The sequence below is a fragment of the Drosophila mojavensis genome, unplaced genomic scaffold (assembly GCF_018153725.1).
Source record: "Drosophila mojavensis isolate 15081-1352.22 unplaced genomic scaffold, ASM1815372v1 contig_74, whole genome shotgun sequence".
In the NCBI taxonomy this organism is placed as follows: Eukaryota; Metazoa; Arthropoda; class Insecta; order Diptera; family Drosophilidae; genus Drosophila; species Drosophila mojavensis.
The window spans coordinates 18804260-18820365 of record NW_025318899.1 but is presented as its reverse complement, the minus strand read 5'-3'; the positions used below and the strand labels follow the sequence as shown (position 1 = coordinate 18820365).

At 40.6% G+C, this 16106-nt stretch overlaps 4 protein-coding genes and 1 long non-coding RNA gene across 5 annotated transcripts; 1 reads left to right on the top strand and 4 right to left on the bottom strand.

The window, feature by feature from the left end:
• Nucleotides 1-198: 198 nt before the first annotated feature.
• On the bottom strand, nucleotides 199-2255 carry LOC6582942 (prolyl 4-hydroxylase subunit alpha-1). Its single transcript, XM_002008588.4, has 7 exons — nucleotides 2024-2255; nucleotides 1785-1936; nucleotides 1569-1719; nucleotides 1315-1511; nucleotides 621-1261; nucleotides 389-551; nucleotides 199-329 (listed from the first exon to the last, which is right to left on the bottom strand). Exons 1-7 carry the CDS (start codon nucleotides 2221-2223, stop codon nucleotides 250-252), a joined length of 1584 nt encoding a protein of 527 aa, XP_002008624.1. The 5' UTR covers nucleotides 2224-2255; the 3' UTR covers nucleotides 199-249.
• Nucleotides 2256-2625: 370 nt separating this feature from the next.
• LOC6582941 (prolyl 4-hydroxylase subunit alpha-1) lies at nucleotides 2626-4769 on the bottom strand. Its single transcript, XM_002008587.4, has 7 exons — nucleotides 4542-4769; nucleotides 4292-4443; nucleotides 4076-4226; nucleotides 3822-4018; nucleotides 3128-3768; nucleotides 2889-3051; nucleotides 2626-2828 (listed from the first exon to the last, which is right to left on the bottom strand). Exons 1-7 carry the CDS (start codon nucleotides 4739-4741, stop codon nucleotides 2761-2763), a joined length of 1572 nt encoding a protein of 523 aa, XP_002008623.2. The 5' UTR covers nucleotides 4742-4769; the 3' UTR covers nucleotides 2626-2760.
• Nucleotides 4770-4813: 44 nt separating this feature from the next.
• On the bottom strand, nucleotides 4814-6762 carry LOC6582940 (prolyl 4-hydroxylase subunit alpha-2). Its single transcript, XM_002008586.4, has 8 exons — nucleotides 6608-6762; nucleotides 6237-6542; nucleotides 5984-6183; nucleotides 5816-5931; nucleotides 5371-5754; nucleotides 5275-5313; nucleotides 5059-5212; nucleotides 4814-4993 (listed from the first exon to the last, which is right to left on the bottom strand). Exons 1-8 carry the CDS (start codon nucleotides 6760-6762, stop codon nucleotides 4974-4976), a joined length of 1374 nt encoding a protein of 457 aa, XP_002008622.2. The 3' UTR covers nucleotides 4814-4973.
• Nucleotides 4926-6024, top strand: LOC122757542. The gene is made up of 3 exons (XR_006357606.1): nucleotides 4926-5001; nucleotides 5070-5772; nucleotides 5834-6024. It is a non-coding gene; the product is annotated as an uncharacterized LOC122757542 (long non-coding RNA).
• Nucleotides 6763-12574: 5812 nt separating the features above from the next.
• On the bottom strand, nucleotides 12575-14495 carry LOC6582939 (protein terminus). Its single transcript, XM_002008585.3, has 2 exons — nucleotides 14409-14495; nucleotides 12575-13952 (listed from the first exon to the last, which is right to left on the bottom strand). Exons 1-2 carry the CDS (start codon nucleotides 14493-14495, stop codon nucleotides 12615-12617), a joined length of 1425 nt encoding a protein of 474 aa, XP_002008621.2. The 3' UTR covers nucleotides 12575-12614.
• Nucleotides 14496-16106: the final 1611 nt, after the last annotated feature.

The window sequence follows — 16106 nt, the reverse complement described above, 5'->3', positions numbered from 1 at the left end:
CTCATTCCTGCATTGAGCAAACCGAATGTGAAGAGAATGTCCAAGATGGACTCAACAGACTTGCCGAGGTACATACGTACTTAGGCGATTTATTATCATGCTCGTTGTACACCATCAGCCTTTGGTCAGCAGTTACTCTATTGCTTCAGAGAGGTAAAGCTTGATGTAGAACATATCTAATACAATATTGGGAATATATATGTTTGCAATTATATTTTTATTAAAAAGTATTTTTTTTTATTGTTTCGTTTATTTCCTTAGCTGAGCTACCCTGGCCAGACAGGGCTTCCTAAAGAGCTGAGCATCCGAATGTATAAATTTGGTTAGAGCTAAAATACAAGACAAAACATTATTAAAAGCCATTCCTAAATGTAAGAGCGAAGCTTACTCCATCTTGAACCGGATATGACGGGACATACAGAATGCAGTGTAAGTGGATTCGGAGAGTCGTCATCGAATAGATTATACCAGTGCAAGGCGCTGCCCTTCTGCGGTTGGACTGTAACTTGAATGTTGGGAAAGACGGTTGCACCACCCTGCATGTCGCTCGCCTACAAGGGTAAATATATTTAAGTCCCCAATTCGACCTAATTTAAAGAAGTTTGATATTGAATACAGACATAGAAGACTATGGTAGCCGTACGATCGCCTATCCCGAAAGTGTCATTGATGCTCACACGGCCCTCCGTCGTGTAGTCGAAGTGGGGTATAAAGTGGCCGCCGATGCCGTAGTTGGCGATCTGCACTGTTTTACATTCATCGACTCCGAAGCCAGTAATATCTGTGATGCGTAGATTTATGCGATCCGTGAATGGAGTCATTTTTTCTACCCACTGCATTCGTGCCACAATTTGTGGCTTATCAGTTACATTCAATAATGGGTTTCTCGAAAGTCCGTTAGTAAAGTTAGTTGCATGCTGCTTAATATCCTCGATCTCGCTGTCGGAAATCACATTGTGGTATAGGACAATATACGGATCAAGACTGACTTCCTCCATTTTAAAGGGGGCCAGCCTGAGGAAAGGTGTTGTCGTCGTGTTGTAGCGACAATGGAGATTCGTGCGCTTGGGATAGCCTCCGCGGCAACCCAAATAGTACGGCTCTTGCAACTTCTTATCATGCCACAATACGCCACCATCCTCCTGCTCCAGCAGCTCGTTCACAAAGTGGTCCACGAAGGCCGGGCTCGATTTGTTGAGAGCCTTTTCGACCTCGTCCCGCACTTGTTTGTCACTCAGCAAAGGCTCCTGCTTGGCCATGACTAGGTGATAGTTGTTTGTATATGAATCTCGATCTAAAATTTACTTTGCCTACCTTTGAGAAAACGCATCTTGGCAAATTGTTCACGTACGCCGTTTAGTGCAGTGCCCAGTACTTTGTCATAGGTAAAGGCCTTTGGCTCTCGCTCCCGCTTCAGAGCTATGCTGTACCAGGCAAAAGCTCCTCCATAATCCTTCTTCTCATATTTGTGTTGGGCCAGAGCCAGACAGTCTCGTATGGAAAGCGTTTGACTGCGGCACATTTGAGTTTGTATAGTAAGCTTGGCCTGCAGCTAGCGAATAACTTACCCGAATTCCCTGTCTTGCAGTCTACCTAGTGACATGTCAATCGGATTGAGGTCATAGACGTACTCGATACGATCAATGCCCTTCAGCATTTCTAGCATGTCGTCCTCATTGGGCGCCTTGACCAAGAGCTCTGTCATGGCTTGCAGTTGCTCTGCATAGGCATTGTAATGAAAGCTTATATGACTCGACTCATATCGGATTATGATTTTGGGTTACCTGCGCCCACCTCCTGCTTTGTGTACTTCTGAAGTGTGGGCCAGTCCTGGCGTAACCGTCGAATGAGTGAAAACTCATGCAGAGGATTGGCGAGGTACTGTTTTTGTTCTTTTTCGGATTGAGGTCGTTTGCGTTCTAGTGTCTTCAGGTAACTGGCGAGATAATTTCGCAAATATTTTAAAATATTTATATATTAAATATTTTAGTTTCGATTATTAGTTAGGTTAGTTTTCACGCACATCTTCAGCGTTGCCAGCTTTTCTTCCAGTGCCTCGGCATACTCTTTCATACGAAGCACGAACTGGTTCTCAATATCTAAGAGTTTCACTAGACCCACAATTGAGCTGCTGTAGTACTCTGTATGGTAATCTATGTCACAGTTGACGCAGGGGCCAAACAGAAAGACGAGGAGACTGAAAATTGATACGTTTAACTTCATTGTCGGACGTTTGTAAACTGAGAAAGTCGAGTCAAGCTAAGTTTTGGCTTAAACTAAATTAATCATGGTACATTAAATACACCTGCAACTGCGAAAACCAATTAAATATGCATTTCTAATTCTAGAGACTTGTGGAAATGTTTTTGCAGATGACGACGGCATGGATATTGAGACCCTTAAGCATCGTTAAATTCTTGTTGAGGCATGAGCATGAATCATATCTATATGCTCTGAGTGAGAGTTGCAAATGTAAGAATTCCATTTATGCAAAACACTTGACGAGGAACGTGGTTACAGGACCCATCATCGGGCTTAAGAATATATGTATATGTAGACTGTAGAATGCCAGAGTTTCTAGAGAGCTGAGGAGAGTCTCAGCCTGATATGCATATAAACCAGTGGTTGAGACACTCTCAATAGACAGTTAATATATTATTTCGGATACAAAGGTAATGTCTAAAGTAGCAATGTTCGTGATTAATATATATCTGTAATTTATTCTTATTCAATAGTATTTTTTTTTTAATATTTCGTTAGCTAAGCATTCCTGGCCAGACAGGGCTTCCTAAAGAGCTGAGAGTCCGAATGTATAAATTTGGTCAGCGCTGAAATAAAAAGATATAAAATATTATTAAAGGCAATTTGTAAATGTAAGCAAAGCTTACTCCATCTAGAACCGGATATGACAGGACATGCAGTATGCAGTGAAAGCGGATTCGGAGAGTCGTCATCGAATAGATTATACCAATGCAAGGCGCTGCCCTTCTGCGGTTGGACTGTAACTTGAATGTTGGGAAAGACGGTTGCACCACCCTGTACTTCGCTCGCCTACAAAAGGTAAATATATTAAATCTGCTCAATTAGACTTAACTAAACTTGAAGAAATTGCATATTGAATACAGACATAGAATACTATGGTAGCCGTACGATCGCCTAGCCCGTAAATGTCTTCGATGCGTAAACGGTCCGGCGTCGTGTAATCGAAGTGGGGCATAAAGTGGCCGCCGATGCCGTAGTTGCCGATCTGCACTGCTTTAAATTCATCTACTTCGAAGCCAGTAATATCTGTGATGCGTAGATTTATGCGATCCGTGAATGGAGTCATTTTTCTTACCCACTGCATTCGTGCCACAATTTGCGGCTTATCAGTTACATTCAAATCCGGACTAATCGAAAGACCGTTAGCAAAGTTAGTTGCATGCTGCTTCATATCCTCGATCTCTCTGTCGGAAATCACATTGTGGTATAGGACAATATACGGATCAAGACTGACTTCCTCCATTTTAAAGGGGGCCAGCCTGAGGAAAGGTGTTGTCGTCGTGTTGTAGCGACAATGGAGATTCGTGCGCTTGGGATAGCCTCCGCGGCAACCCAAATAGTACGGCTCTTGCAACTTCTTATCATGCCACAATACGCCACCATCCTCCTGCTCCAGCAGCTCGTTCACAAAGTGGTCCACGAAGGCCGGGCTCGATTTGTTGAGAGCCTTTTCGACCTCGTCCCGCACTTGTTTGTCACTCAGCAAAGGCTCCTGCTTGGCCATGACTAGGTGATAGTTGTTTGTATATGAATCTCGATCTAAAATTTACTTTGCCTACCTTTGAGAAAACGCATCTTGGCAAATTGTTCACGCACGCCGTTTAGTGCAGTGCCCAGTACTTTGTCATAGGTAAAGGCCTTTGGCTCTCGCTCCCGCTTCAGAGCTATGCTGTACCAGGCAAACGCTCCTCCATAATCCTTCTTCTCATATTTGTGTTGGGCCAGAGCCAGACAGTCTCGTATGGAAAGCGTTTGACTGCGGCACATTTGAGTTTGTATAGTAAGCTTGGCCTGCAGCTAGCGAATAACTTACCCGAATTCCCTGTCTTGCAGTCTACCTAGTGACATGTCAATCGGATTGAGGTCATAGATGTATTCGATACGATCAATGCCCTTCAGCATTTCTAGCATGTCGTCCTCATTGGGCGCCTTGACCAAGAGCTCTGTCATGGCTTGCAGTTGCTCTGCATAGGCATTGTAATGAAAGCTTATATGACTCGACTCATATCGGATTATGATTTTGGGTTACCTGCGCCCACCTCCTGCTTTGTGTACTTCTGAAGTGTGGGCCAGTCCTGGCGCAACCGTCGAATGAGTGAAAACTCATGTAGAGGATTGGCGAGGTACTGTTTTTGTTCTTTTTCGGATTGAGGTCGTTTGCGTTCCAGTGTCTTCAGGTAACTGGCAATATAATTTCGCAAATATTTTAAAATATTTACGTATATATAATATATTAAATATTTTAGTTTCGATTATTAGTTAGGTTAGTTTTCACGCACATCTTCAGCGTTGCCAGCTTTTCTTCCAGTGCCTCGGCATACTCTTTCATACGAAGCACGAACTGGTTCTCAATATCTAAGAGTTTCACTAGACCCACAATTGAGCTGCTGTAGTACTCTGTATGGTAATCTATGTCACAGTTGACGCAGGGGCCAAACAGAAAGACGAGGAGACTGAAAATTGATACGTTTAACTTCATTGTCGGACGTTTGTAAACTGAGAAAGTCGAGTCAAGCTAAGTTTTGGCTTAAACTAAATTAATCATGGTACATTAAATACACCTGCAGCAGAGAAAACCAATTAAATATGCATTTCTAATTCTTGAGTGTTGTGAAAAGGTTTTTGCAGATGACGACGGCATGGATATTGAGACCCTTAATCATCGTTTAACTGTTTTAGGGGCACGAGTAGTTGAGTCCATAGAATCATATCTATATGCGCTGAGTGAGAGCTGCAAGTGTAAGAATTCCATTAATTCAATTATTATATGAAATATATATGTTTATTAAAGCCTACTCCACTTGCAGCCCACTAGGACGGGACATGAGAAATAGTTCAGGCGTCGCTGCGCCTCTAAACCATGTGAAATCAGCGCGGCGCCCTTTTCTGGTTTTATATAAAGTTGATGATCAGGAAATATAGTAGCGCCACCTTGCGGTAAATCGTTTAACTATAGAGGAGAATTTAGCCTAGTTTTTATAAAATTTATAAAGAGGTATTTAGAGCACTTACGAAAAGCGTAATGGAGGCTTTTAGACTGCCCGATCGAGACTAAAAGTTTTAGATTTGATTGGAAATGATATATATTTTATATGTCATATAATTTACCTGTTGCTTTTCAGCTTTTACAGCCAAGCCGTCGTACTGCAGCACGAAATCTTTGCCAAAGTCCAGATTCATTCCCGTCATAGCCCTAAGGCGATTATGGAGTGCATGATTCAGCTCTAAGTTTATTGTTTTGCTAGCATATTGCTCAGTTCGATCATATTTTATGCTGTCTTGCCTTATGTTCAGCAGTTCTTCAATTTCTTTGTCGTATATGACATTATGATAAAGGGCCACATAGGGTTTCATGCTAAGTAACTCCACTCTGAAGCGTGCCAGCATAAGAAAGGGTTCAGTGGAATTACTGTAGTAGCAGAACAATTTTCTCACAGCTGGAAACTGACCTCGACAGCCGCGCTGTGCTGTCGTCACATATTCGAGCTTGTGCTGCCATAATAAAGTCAAGTAAGACACAATAAATACTATCTGAATTATTATCCCAACTCACCTGATTGTTTGCTTTCAGTTGCTGACCAAACTTCTGCAGAGCTCGTCGCTGCAGCCACAGTGAAATGTGTGAATCGGCGACGTAGTTAAGCACATCCAAAGCCTCCTCGATATTGCCTATAAGATATTTATCATAAAATAATTCTATATGCCCCACTTTTCCACTCACCACTGTTAGATAACATGGTGACATACATTCTATATAAATCAGTGATACTCAGTTGATATACTTCACCATACAGCTCGGCATGTTGAGCATAGTTAAACTGCTCCAGGGCTGCCTTCTGCCAGGCCAAGGCGAATTGTTGAAGGGATCTCTGCTGACAGAACTCAGCCAGTGCAAAGCAATCGAGAGTGCTTAGTTGAAAACTAGAAAGTGTGTCTATTATAGATTATATTCAGCCCAAGAGCCTCTCACTCACCTATACTTGTTGCGATCGATTATTCCTTCAGACAGCTGCTTCGCATCCAAATCATAGTGGCTCTGTAGGTATAGAAGTGCTTCCATTGCCTTATCCAACTCCTCGACCTTGGGTGACTCCATCTCAATCAGCTTATTTACGTTCGCAACTCGAGCTGGGCCCACAGATTCGCTAATGTAAGCCTCAAAATAACTCCAATCCTCATGCAGGCGTCGTGTAAGCGCATAACTGTTTAACGGATTTGCTACATACGCCTCGGGGTCTGGGCTCCACTGTTGTCTCTTGGCACGCACTTCAGCCAGAAAGCTGTCAGCTCAGAAATCAGGAAATCAGTTATTATCCCATCATTTTTATTGCCGCACTTCATTTACCCCTCGATTGTATTAATTTTGATTTCCAATTCCTTCGTATACTGGCTGAGCTCGTTTATAAACCGACTTTGGGCAGATTGAAGTGTTTCCTTTGCATAATAAACAGGAATCCATAGAAATGTTAGGTATATCGAACAATGTAGACTTGGCCTCATATTAAAAGTTTATAGGAGATACTTCATTGTGCCACTTATGGAATTATGGAATGCTCTTAATGCCGTTAGTCAAGGTAAAACCATTGATAATGGTAAATCAGGGTATAATGCGTGGAACAGGCAGCTGGAGGCGTGACAGATTCCATAAAGTGTATATATTCTTAATGAGGGCTGCGTCGTTATAGCGTTGTCTGTCTGTCCGTCCGTCTGAGCGTCGAGAGGCATTCCTTTCTGTTCTTTTGCAGCTTATACTTTTCTAATTCTATAGGAAATCATCATTCAGCTGTTGTTCCGTCAAAGAATAAATCTATTTGTTTCCTTCACAGCTTACGACCGAAGTGTACTTCTGAAATGTTTACGATTTATAGCAAGAAATTGTAATGTAAGCCCCTGCTCTGGTATTAGGAATAAAAATCCTTCATATGAGTGACCCTGAACGTGTATTATGCTGTAAGAATACATTCGAATGCAAAGCTTTTCTTGTATCTTGTCTTTATACTTGTTCACGTAGCTCACGAAAAAAGAGTATTGATTTTCAGGTAGTTAAGGAATTGAAATGTGGAGTTTATACTCATTTGTATCGTAAAGTCTTGCAAGTAGATCGTAGTTGAAATGAATTGTAAATGAATTTCCGAGCAAATTTAACTGTGAGCTTTTACAACGAACGAGTATTATGAATTCGTGCACGCCCGACTCAAATATTCTTACGTGTTTTTCGATTGTGCTCTCACATGCAGCCGCTGAGGTATACCCAAGCGCAATGCTATTTGTCAGATACTTTGCCACCTTGATATACAGAGAAATGGAAAATATGCGCTTTATCATTTGCACAGCTGGGACAGTAGTATTGCTCTCGCCTCATCCGAGCTATCATTCATGTTTATGAACCTATTTAGATAGCACTTAAACAATTTATTTAGGCTATTGTTTGCCGACCAACAGCTTAATGTCTGAGCCCTGGGCACTGTATTGATTTATTTTGGCGCGACATTAAACCATTTAAATTGCAAATTTCCAATTCCAATGTCTCTCTATGTGTGTGTTTGTGTGTGTGTGTGGCCAATGGATATTTATGCGCCCGGTTGTGCTTGCACAGCTGGTTAGACGATTGTCTTTTGCTTGATTTGATACAAATAAATTCCTCTTGATTAAACATGTGTCATTAGGTAGTTGTGTCTGGGACCATTTCATGCTGGATTAACAGGCAGTGACCTTTGCCCTGCCACATGTAATAACTAGCACATAGATATAATCGATATTTTGCAATGTTTATGTGTATTATAATTATATAATAATATAAAATATAATTATATAATTTTATATTAATATAAAATATTATAATACATATAATATCGAAAGGATAGAGGCAGTTGGATATGTGGAAATATATTGTAGGTAGATTATATTTTGCATTTTTTGTTTCTTTATCATAAGCCGTTTGCTTTGTATTTCTATTGAGACTTTGTTTCATAAAATAATAGTAAGGTTCTAAATTCATTACTATTAGAACTAGAGAGATTTTCACTGTGGGATGTATATTGCTTAAAGTATTGAATAGGTTATAAATAATATAAACAAAATTGCTTGTATGGAAACCTGGCTCACTACTGGAAAGCTTAACCGCGTATGTCATACAGTAGAATGCGGTTACAAAGACTCCGCTTCTAGCGTCCCTATGATTATTGCGATGAAAATTCTGGTCCCCTGAGAAACTTATATGGGCACACTTATACCGCTATATGGTTTCTTATAACCGGATTCTACTGTCTATCTCTTATTAACCCACGCTCGACTCGAGAACTATTTATCTTGTGTTTTTGAAATTTGCCTATGCATATCTTTCATATATCTTATCCTATAAATCTAACAGATTTGTTTACATGCTCTTCTGCATATTAATAGAAAAACGCCAAACAACAACTGCTTACGCACTCCATTGCTGTTCCGTTGCGTATTACGTATACGACCCCGTATAGCATATTTTCCTAGCACGTTAGACATTTGTGTGCCATGGTGCATTATAAGCCAATTAAATGTTGTTGCTGATTGGACTCGGTCTCGGTGACACAGTTTTTGTTATTTCACTCGTTGTCGTGGCAATCGGGTTGTGCAAGGAGTTGAGTTCCACACGTTGGCAAGCATTAAGCAATGCTTTTGACATGTCAACATATTTATCTCTTTAATATAAATATGTATATATATATATATATATATATATATATATCAAATCCGAAGTGAACAAGTTGCAATTGAATGTTGCAGATTTGTTGTGGTTCCATTGCCTGGCCATCGTCTTTGTCAGTGTGTGTGTGTGCTTGTGTGTCTTCCAATATACCCCATATATGATTATCTTTCTATTAAACCAAGCACTGACATTGCTCGCTCTCTTTTGTATGTATGTGTGCTTGCAACAATTGATTTTGATTTCGAGTTGGCTTTAAATAGCATTGAGTTACGGCAATGGCAAATGGAAATGGAATAGAAATAGAAATACTTGTCTCTTACTTTGCTTTTTCTTTTTTTTTTTTTTTGCTTTTGTATTAGGTGCGGCGCTTCATTTACTTTATGTCTTTTGTCTGCTCTTTATGCATGTGTATATACATATATGGATTTATATATATGTATATATGTATATGTATATCTGTTGCCAGAATTTGAATGAGTTTCGGTCTTTGACGTTGGGGCGTTGCATTTTTATGATCTCCCACATTTGGGAAGCTCTGTCGTGCCATCACGAATTGTTTGCGAATGTTCTTTTATTTATTGTATGGCTACTTGATGAGCTTCTGCTAAAAATGTTTTATGGCCCATGTGCCAAGTTCTCTGTCGTCATACGCACGCCGACATTCATCAATCATCGATGGCAGTCGCAGCATTTCAAATGAAATGCGCTTTTAATACATTTCATGGTTTTCCCCCGCTCTCCTGCTCTCTCTCTCTCTCTATGCATTTATTTTTGTTGGCACGCAAGATTTTACGAACTGCTTAGAAATTGTCCAGCATGAAATCTACTTTAACTGCTGCGCCAGCTGCGGCCATCAACCTGTTGAACCTTCATTTATCACCAGACGCCCGGCGAGTGCTCAAAACGGCGGAACTAATGTGTCCAGCGTCACATTTGAATTATGTATTATTACGCTGAATTTTTCCCGCTCCTCCTGCTGGCATCTTTAGGGTGGGGCGGGTGGTCGGTTGGGCGGTGGAATCGGAATGCTGTGTAGAAGTGACGGGGCGTGAATTCCACACGATTTACTAACACAGCTTTTGGCCAGCAACATTGGCATAGGACGGCGTGTCATTCAGCCTTGCAATTTATAACCTTAAAATACCCCTAAAAAAATCAATAGAAAGTCTAGACTATGAAATACCCTTTAGTAGAGAATAATAATAGTTGAAAATAATTATATATTTAATATAAATATAATAATAAAAATAAAAAATTGATAATAACATATATATAAATTATATAGATATAATAAATAAAAATCCTGTGCTTCAGTGAATTTATTTTTTGTATTAGAGCTAAAGTCTAGACTATGAAATATCCTTTAGTAGAGAACAATAATATTCGAAAATAAGAATAAAAATAAAAAGATAAAAATAAATAAATAAAATAAACTTTAAAATCAAATGATAATCATGTATTTAATTTAATTTATTTTTACATTCGAGCTAATTTTTTTAAAAATAATATACATAATAATTATATATAACTTAACTTTTAAAATATTTTCTTTAATTTACATAAATTTCCCATACCCGAATATTTTTAATTTCATGCATATCATTTGTTTATATAACTCCTAATTGATTAACCCAGGGTTTTTGAGGGTATCTATATACAAAATAAAAATCGATTTATCACTTGTTTGAACAGGTCCAACTTTGGGTGAAATGTTTATTTTTGTTTGTTATTCTTTTCTGTTTATTTTATTTCTTTTGCTCATTATGGGCTTGAATTGATGGTCGCTCATATTTTGCACTCGTTGTCCTTGTCGTCCCTTCGAATGGCTATTAAAACAATGGCCAGGCCGGCTAGCCAGGTCTATTTCAGTATCGAGCCGGTGTTATTGGCTCACATTACGTTCAGTGTACTTTAATGTATACCCTGTAAACCTAGAAGCAAGAACAATAATTGGCATTAAGTTTATAAAATATAGAAAATTAATAAAAAAAATTATATTAATTTATGGTGAGAAGATTTTGCTTTCCAAGTCCTTCAATGTGAAGTATGTACACCTGGGTATGAATTTTCACTTTGATCTCGAATTTAATTCTGTTTTATTAGGCTAAGCAATTAAGCCTCTTTGAGCCTATTTGATTGAGCTCCATCTGGTTGGTTATGCCAGCTTTGCGCTCTAATAATCGGATGCTGATTGACATTTGAGTTTGATGTTAGTTACGTTTGTCGCTCAGGGCTATAAATTCACGTAGTAACTTCCTGTTGACCTTGACCTGGTTCCCATGCAGCCAAATGAAAAGCTGCAAAGTCCTATTATATCTCTCGCTTACGCTTATCTGCTTCTTCATACATATCGAGTTGTTATCCTTGCACAATGATGAACATGACAGTTGATTCAGCGTAATTAGCAGAGTAACCAGTAGAAAAAGAGATGAACAAATTATGTTTTGTATACCCTGAACCCATTGGAAATGGAAAATTGTTGATGTGCAATGTTGAAGTCGATTAAAAACCTTATCGAAAATTAGTTATCAAATTATATCTCATACATGCTTCGAGGTAGACTTAAGAAGTTGTCATATATATGTGTATTTTATAGAATTTCAATTTTTGTTGTAAATTGTATTTTCACAAAGTATTAAGTATTTTTTCCATGTTTTTCTTCTAAGTTTTCCTTCTAATTCCTTGAAGTATTTTCTTTAAGTTTTTCTTCCAAGTATTTCCTCTGGTATTTCTTTTAAGTGTTTCCTCCAAATATTTCCTCTACGTATTTCCTCTACAAATTTACTCTAAGTATTTTCTATATTTCCTCCTTTCAATGTTCGAATGCCCGACCTCCACCAGTTCTGAGCGACTGAAGAAATGCTGCAGCTGCTGCCCTTTATATAGGGCGACTTTCACCCAACCACTCAGTCGCTCTCAAATGTTGAGCCCCGTACCAGGTAGAGATCGTCACAGTCAAGCTTTAAGTGACCAATGAGAACACGCTCTGCTGCTGCAAGCACTCTAGCTTCGTTTTACTCAAATATAAATGCCTAATGAATACCGCTGCATACATATAGACAACTTAAATGATCTTCTGTCGCTCTTCCTCGTACCTTGCTCTTGTTAGGCATGCAGACAGAGACACAGATTGTGATATAGGCAGAGAGAGGCACAGAGAGCTATACAGACACACATACGAACTGAGAGATAAGCAAACGGACGCTGCTCATGAGTATATGTATGTGTATTCTTGATCATTCTAAATAAAGTAAGAGCTAGAGCTAGAGTCAGTTTGAAGAGAAAACAAAGAGTATGATATACGAATCCAAATATAATTATATATTATAATTTACTAAATAATTGCTAAAGGTAGAACGGTAGTTATCTATAAGCACAGTTGATAAAAAGTAATGTCGATATTATAGTAAATTATTATATTGACTGATTAATGAAATAATTAGCTGATTAATTGACAAACATACTAAGGCTGATTGGAATAATAAAATATAATTTACTAATGGTCGAAGTAATTAGCCAATTGATTAATTGACTGATTAAATTGACAAAGTTAATTCTGATGTATGTTGGAGTATGATATACTTAATATTATCATCACTAAATTACGATTCCATTTAACCATATATATAGGGTGCCTAGTATTGATTTATTGAGCAAAGTCTTAGGTCTATAGATATTTACAGGGGCTGCTGAGCTGAGCATTGCTAATGACCACACAGGGACCGTGCTGCACCTGGACGGAGCTCTTGCGTCGCCAGTCGCACTCGATGGGCACGAATTGGCCCTTTCGGATGACCGTCTTGGGCTTGGTGGCACCGTAGCAGGTGTACTGGGAGGGGCTGCGTGAGACGGGCAGGCACTGCTCGTAGACCTCCACAATGTCCGGATGAATGCTGTCCAAGCTGAAATCCTGGCCGCAGCGCAATTGCTGATGGATGTGCAGACGGCTGCGTTTCTTGAACAGCGCCCGACACCGCCGACATTTGTAGGGACGGGAGCGACCGCGACTCGGCTGGATGGGTGTGTGCAGCTCGTGCAGTCGCTGGAATCGGCCCATGATATCGTTGAGTATGAGAAAGTTCTTGTTGGGTCGCTGCTGCAGCGTCTCGCTGATGTGATACGGCACCACGTACAGCTCCTTGGTGGTCAGGCACTGCTGCAGGCCGTAGAGATTGACGCGCATGTTGGGCGGAAAGTAGCCGTTGCATTCGCGCTGATGCTTCACATAGACTGCCCGCAGGCTGGCCAATTCCGATTCACTGGTGGTGGTGGTGGTAGTGGTGGTGCTGCTGCTGTGGCTGAGCTGCAGCGCCAGTGGGAGTGTGGCCAGGCTGTTCGCGCTCAGCGTCTCGCTCTCCTCCCGCTTCCTCTTCAGCTGAACGCGAATGCGCGTGATGCTGCACTCATCCAGGCTCACATCGTGGCTGCTGCAGAGATAGTTCTGGATGCGCTGGGTGAGCAGCTCGTAGACAACGCTCACGCATTCCTCGATATCATAGTGATGCTGCACCACCACCGTGCCACTCTGGCAGATGTGCACCTGATTCTGCACCAGAACATAGCAGGCCACCTGGAACTCCAGACGCTGCGTGCCATTGTGGAACATCCAGCGCAGCAGCTCGGGCACCGACGTGCTGCACGTCTCGGCCAGAAACTCGTCCAGCTTCTGCTGTGCACTCTCATCGCAGAAGAAGAACGTTTCCAGCTGCCGCGCCTCAATGATGTCCAGGACGGCTTGCTGCTGCTTGGTGAGCTGCGGCTGCTGCTGCTCGCCACGGCGCAGCCAGTGCTGGCTGGGCGGCTCGTCCGCGTCGATGCTGCTGCGGCAGGTGCTGCACTCATGCAGCTGCCCCTCCACGTACCACTGATGATGGAAGGTTTGCTGGTCGCCCTCGTTGCTGAACACAAAGCTGGATATTGGCTCCATGTCGACGGTCGATTGGCTGAGTATCGATGCTTCTGATGATGTGTGGCTGCGCGGAAGTGTTTGCGTTGACTGATATGCCTCGAGGGCGGGTAGCGCACTTATATGTGAGCCTACAGGTAGGCACAGCCACCCACCCAACCACCTGTCGGAGGTCGAGCCCAGATGTGCAGCAGCTGCACTGCAACGGACCTTTTTCGCCGGGATTTATAGTGGGTAATCCCTGCAGCAGGCCTCAGCAGTGCCCATAAAAAAGAAAATATTAAAGCTCACTCTCACCCTCTCTCTCTCTCTCTCTCTCTCTTTCTCTCTTTCTCGCATTCTCGCTTAGGGCAACTCTTGAGTGTAAACTAGTTAAGACTCTCTAAAATTGGTTAGCTCAACTTGTTTGCCTGCTGCCTGCCTCAATTTGCATCTGTCGACCACGAAACAAGCTGCCATTGCTCTCGCTGCAACTCCATTGTTGTTCTACTGCTGCTGCCAGCTGTCTGGACGCAAACAAAATGGACAATGGACAGTGGACAATGGACAACCGACAATGGCCACAGCCGTGGTGCTAGTGACGTGACAATGGCGTGCCACAGTGGCCACAGCGGCTGACCAAGAGGTGGAGCTGGGCGACATCGCAAACAGGCCGCGCTGCAGTCACTTAATTTCCTTTTCCGCAATATTTTTTTTTTGCTTTTTTTCAACGCTTCATTGTCTGGCTGCGGCTTTGGTTTGATTGCCTTGTGGCTTTTAAAGGCAGCGCCGTCATTAAATAAATGCTCGAGAAATAAACACTGGCAATTAGATGCTACTTAAAGCAGATGTATAATGGCGTATTTGGAGTGCACTCGTTGTAGTGCACTACTTTCATTCTCTCTCTCTCTCTCTCTCTCTCTCTCTCTCTTTGAGTGCTCTTAACTATGTTTTCTTCTTAAGTATGTTTTTTGCTGTGCTGGTCAACATTCATGCATTCCTCTTTAAAAATAAACCTTCTCTAAAAATAGCTTTTCTCTGGAGTCATAGTCTCTCTCGGTGATAGTATATCATATCTCGGTCATAGTATATATTCATATTCCCATACTAAATCATTTTGTATGTTGAGTAGACTCGTAAGTTATCCAATGCTCTTTCTCGCAGGTGAATTGAAGATATATGGCAGATTAAAGCCATATGCGTATGCTTGAATAGGTTAGATTGCATAAATTAAAATTTAATCAGCCAATGTATATTTTTAGCGCATTCCTACATTACAAATATATTTGGCCTTAAATATAATATAGAATTATTATTATCGATTTAAGATATTTTCTACCTCAGTAAAATATTATATAGAAATATTTTACATATCATAAAAAACTAACTTTTTATAGCTGATGAGCCAATGAAGATCTAACTAAACAAATTTAACAAATACAACAACACTACAATCTATTTTATAATTTGACATATCAAATTTTAGGTATTTTTTATTGAGCTCTAAACATTTTTTTTCTTCTGTCTATCAAATGGAATAAAGTATTTAATGGTATTTCATTTTACCATATTTTTTTACAAATTATACCAATTAATTTTTCGTATTAAAAAAAGATAATAAAATATGAATTGGGTCCCAAATGATATATTTTAATGCGAAAAAATAAACAAAAGTATATAAAAAAAATTAGGTTTTTTTTATTGCTCTCTAAATATCTTTTGTTTTAGAATTCAACGGTGGCATTCAATGAGTATTCAAAGTTCCGCATTGTCCATTTTTTCATCAGTTTTATTTATTTTATATTTTTGGCAAAAGGATGCTCGAGTAAACAATGCCATAGAGCAGAGGGCGTAAAACTTAATTAAGGCACTGTTGGCAGCTCGGGATGGAGAGAGAGAGAGAGAGAGAGAGAGAGAAATAGATGACGTCGTCTAGTAGCTGGAAAATGCAGTGAGGTGAAAGGCATTCGACAATTGTGCCAACAGTCGACTGTCTGTCTGTCCGTCGGTCTGTCTGTCTGACTGTGGCATGGAGATCTTTTAAATAAATACGATACTATGTAGCAGAGGGCATGAGGAACAGGGTCAACTGGCAAACTCTCAAAGGTAGTCGCAGCACTTTTGCCAGCCTTCAGCTGCTGCCGTTGGCATTGAATCATTCAGCATCAAATCAGAACAAAGTGCGACAGCGGTGTTTGCCATTTACTACTAGTTGCAATCGAATGCCAAACAAGCAACACAAGCAACACCTCGGCAATCAAATGGAATATAAAT

Bases quoted from the DNA above. Each gene is read 5' to 3' on its own strand.
- LOC6582942 (XM_002008588.4), bottom strand. From the start codon at position 2,223: ATGAAGTTAAACGTATCAATTTTCAGTCTCCTCGTCTTTCTGTTTGGC. The intron at 1,937-2,023 runs GTGCGTGAAAAC...TTATCTCGCCAG, and splicing joins AAGCTGGCAACGCTGAAGAT to TTACCTGAAGACACTAGAAC. The intron at 1,262-1,314 runs GTAGGCAAAGTA...ACTATCACCTAG, and splicing joins CAAGATGCGTTTTCTCAAAG to TCATGGCCAAGCAGGAGCCT.
- LOC6582940 (XM_002008586.4), bottom strand. From the start codon at position 6,762: ATGAGGCCAAGTCTACATTGTTCGATATACCTAACATTTCTATGGATT. The intron at 6,184-6,236 runs GTGAGTGAGAGG...CACACTTTCTAG, and splicing joins ATCGATCGCAACAAGTATAG to TTTTCAACTAAGCACTCTCG. The intron at 5,755-5,815 runs GTGAGTTGGGAT...TTATTATGGCAG, and splicing joins AACTGAAAGCAAACAATCAG to CACAAGCTCGAATATGTGAC.
- LOC6582939 (XM_002008585.3), bottom strand. From the start codon at position 14,495: ATGTCGCCCAGCTCCACCTCTTGGTCAGCCGCTGTGGCCACTGTGGCA. The intron at 13,953-14,408 runs GTCGGTTGTCCA...CCCGCCCTCGAG, and splicing joins GCACCACGGCTGTGGCCATT to GCATATCAGTCAACGCAAAC.
- LOC6582941 (XM_002008587.4), bottom strand. From the start codon at position 4,741: ATGAAGTTAAACGTATCAATTTTCAGTCTCCTCGTCTTTCTGTTTGGC. The intron at 4,227-4,291 runs GTAACCCAAAAT...ATGCCTATGCAG, and splicing joins AAAGCAGGAGGTGGGCGCAG to AGCAACTGCAAGCCATGACA. The intron at 3,769-3,821 runs GTAGGCAAAGTA...ACTATCACCTAG, and splicing joins CAAGATGCGTTTTCTCAAAG to TCATGGCCAAGCAGGAGCCT.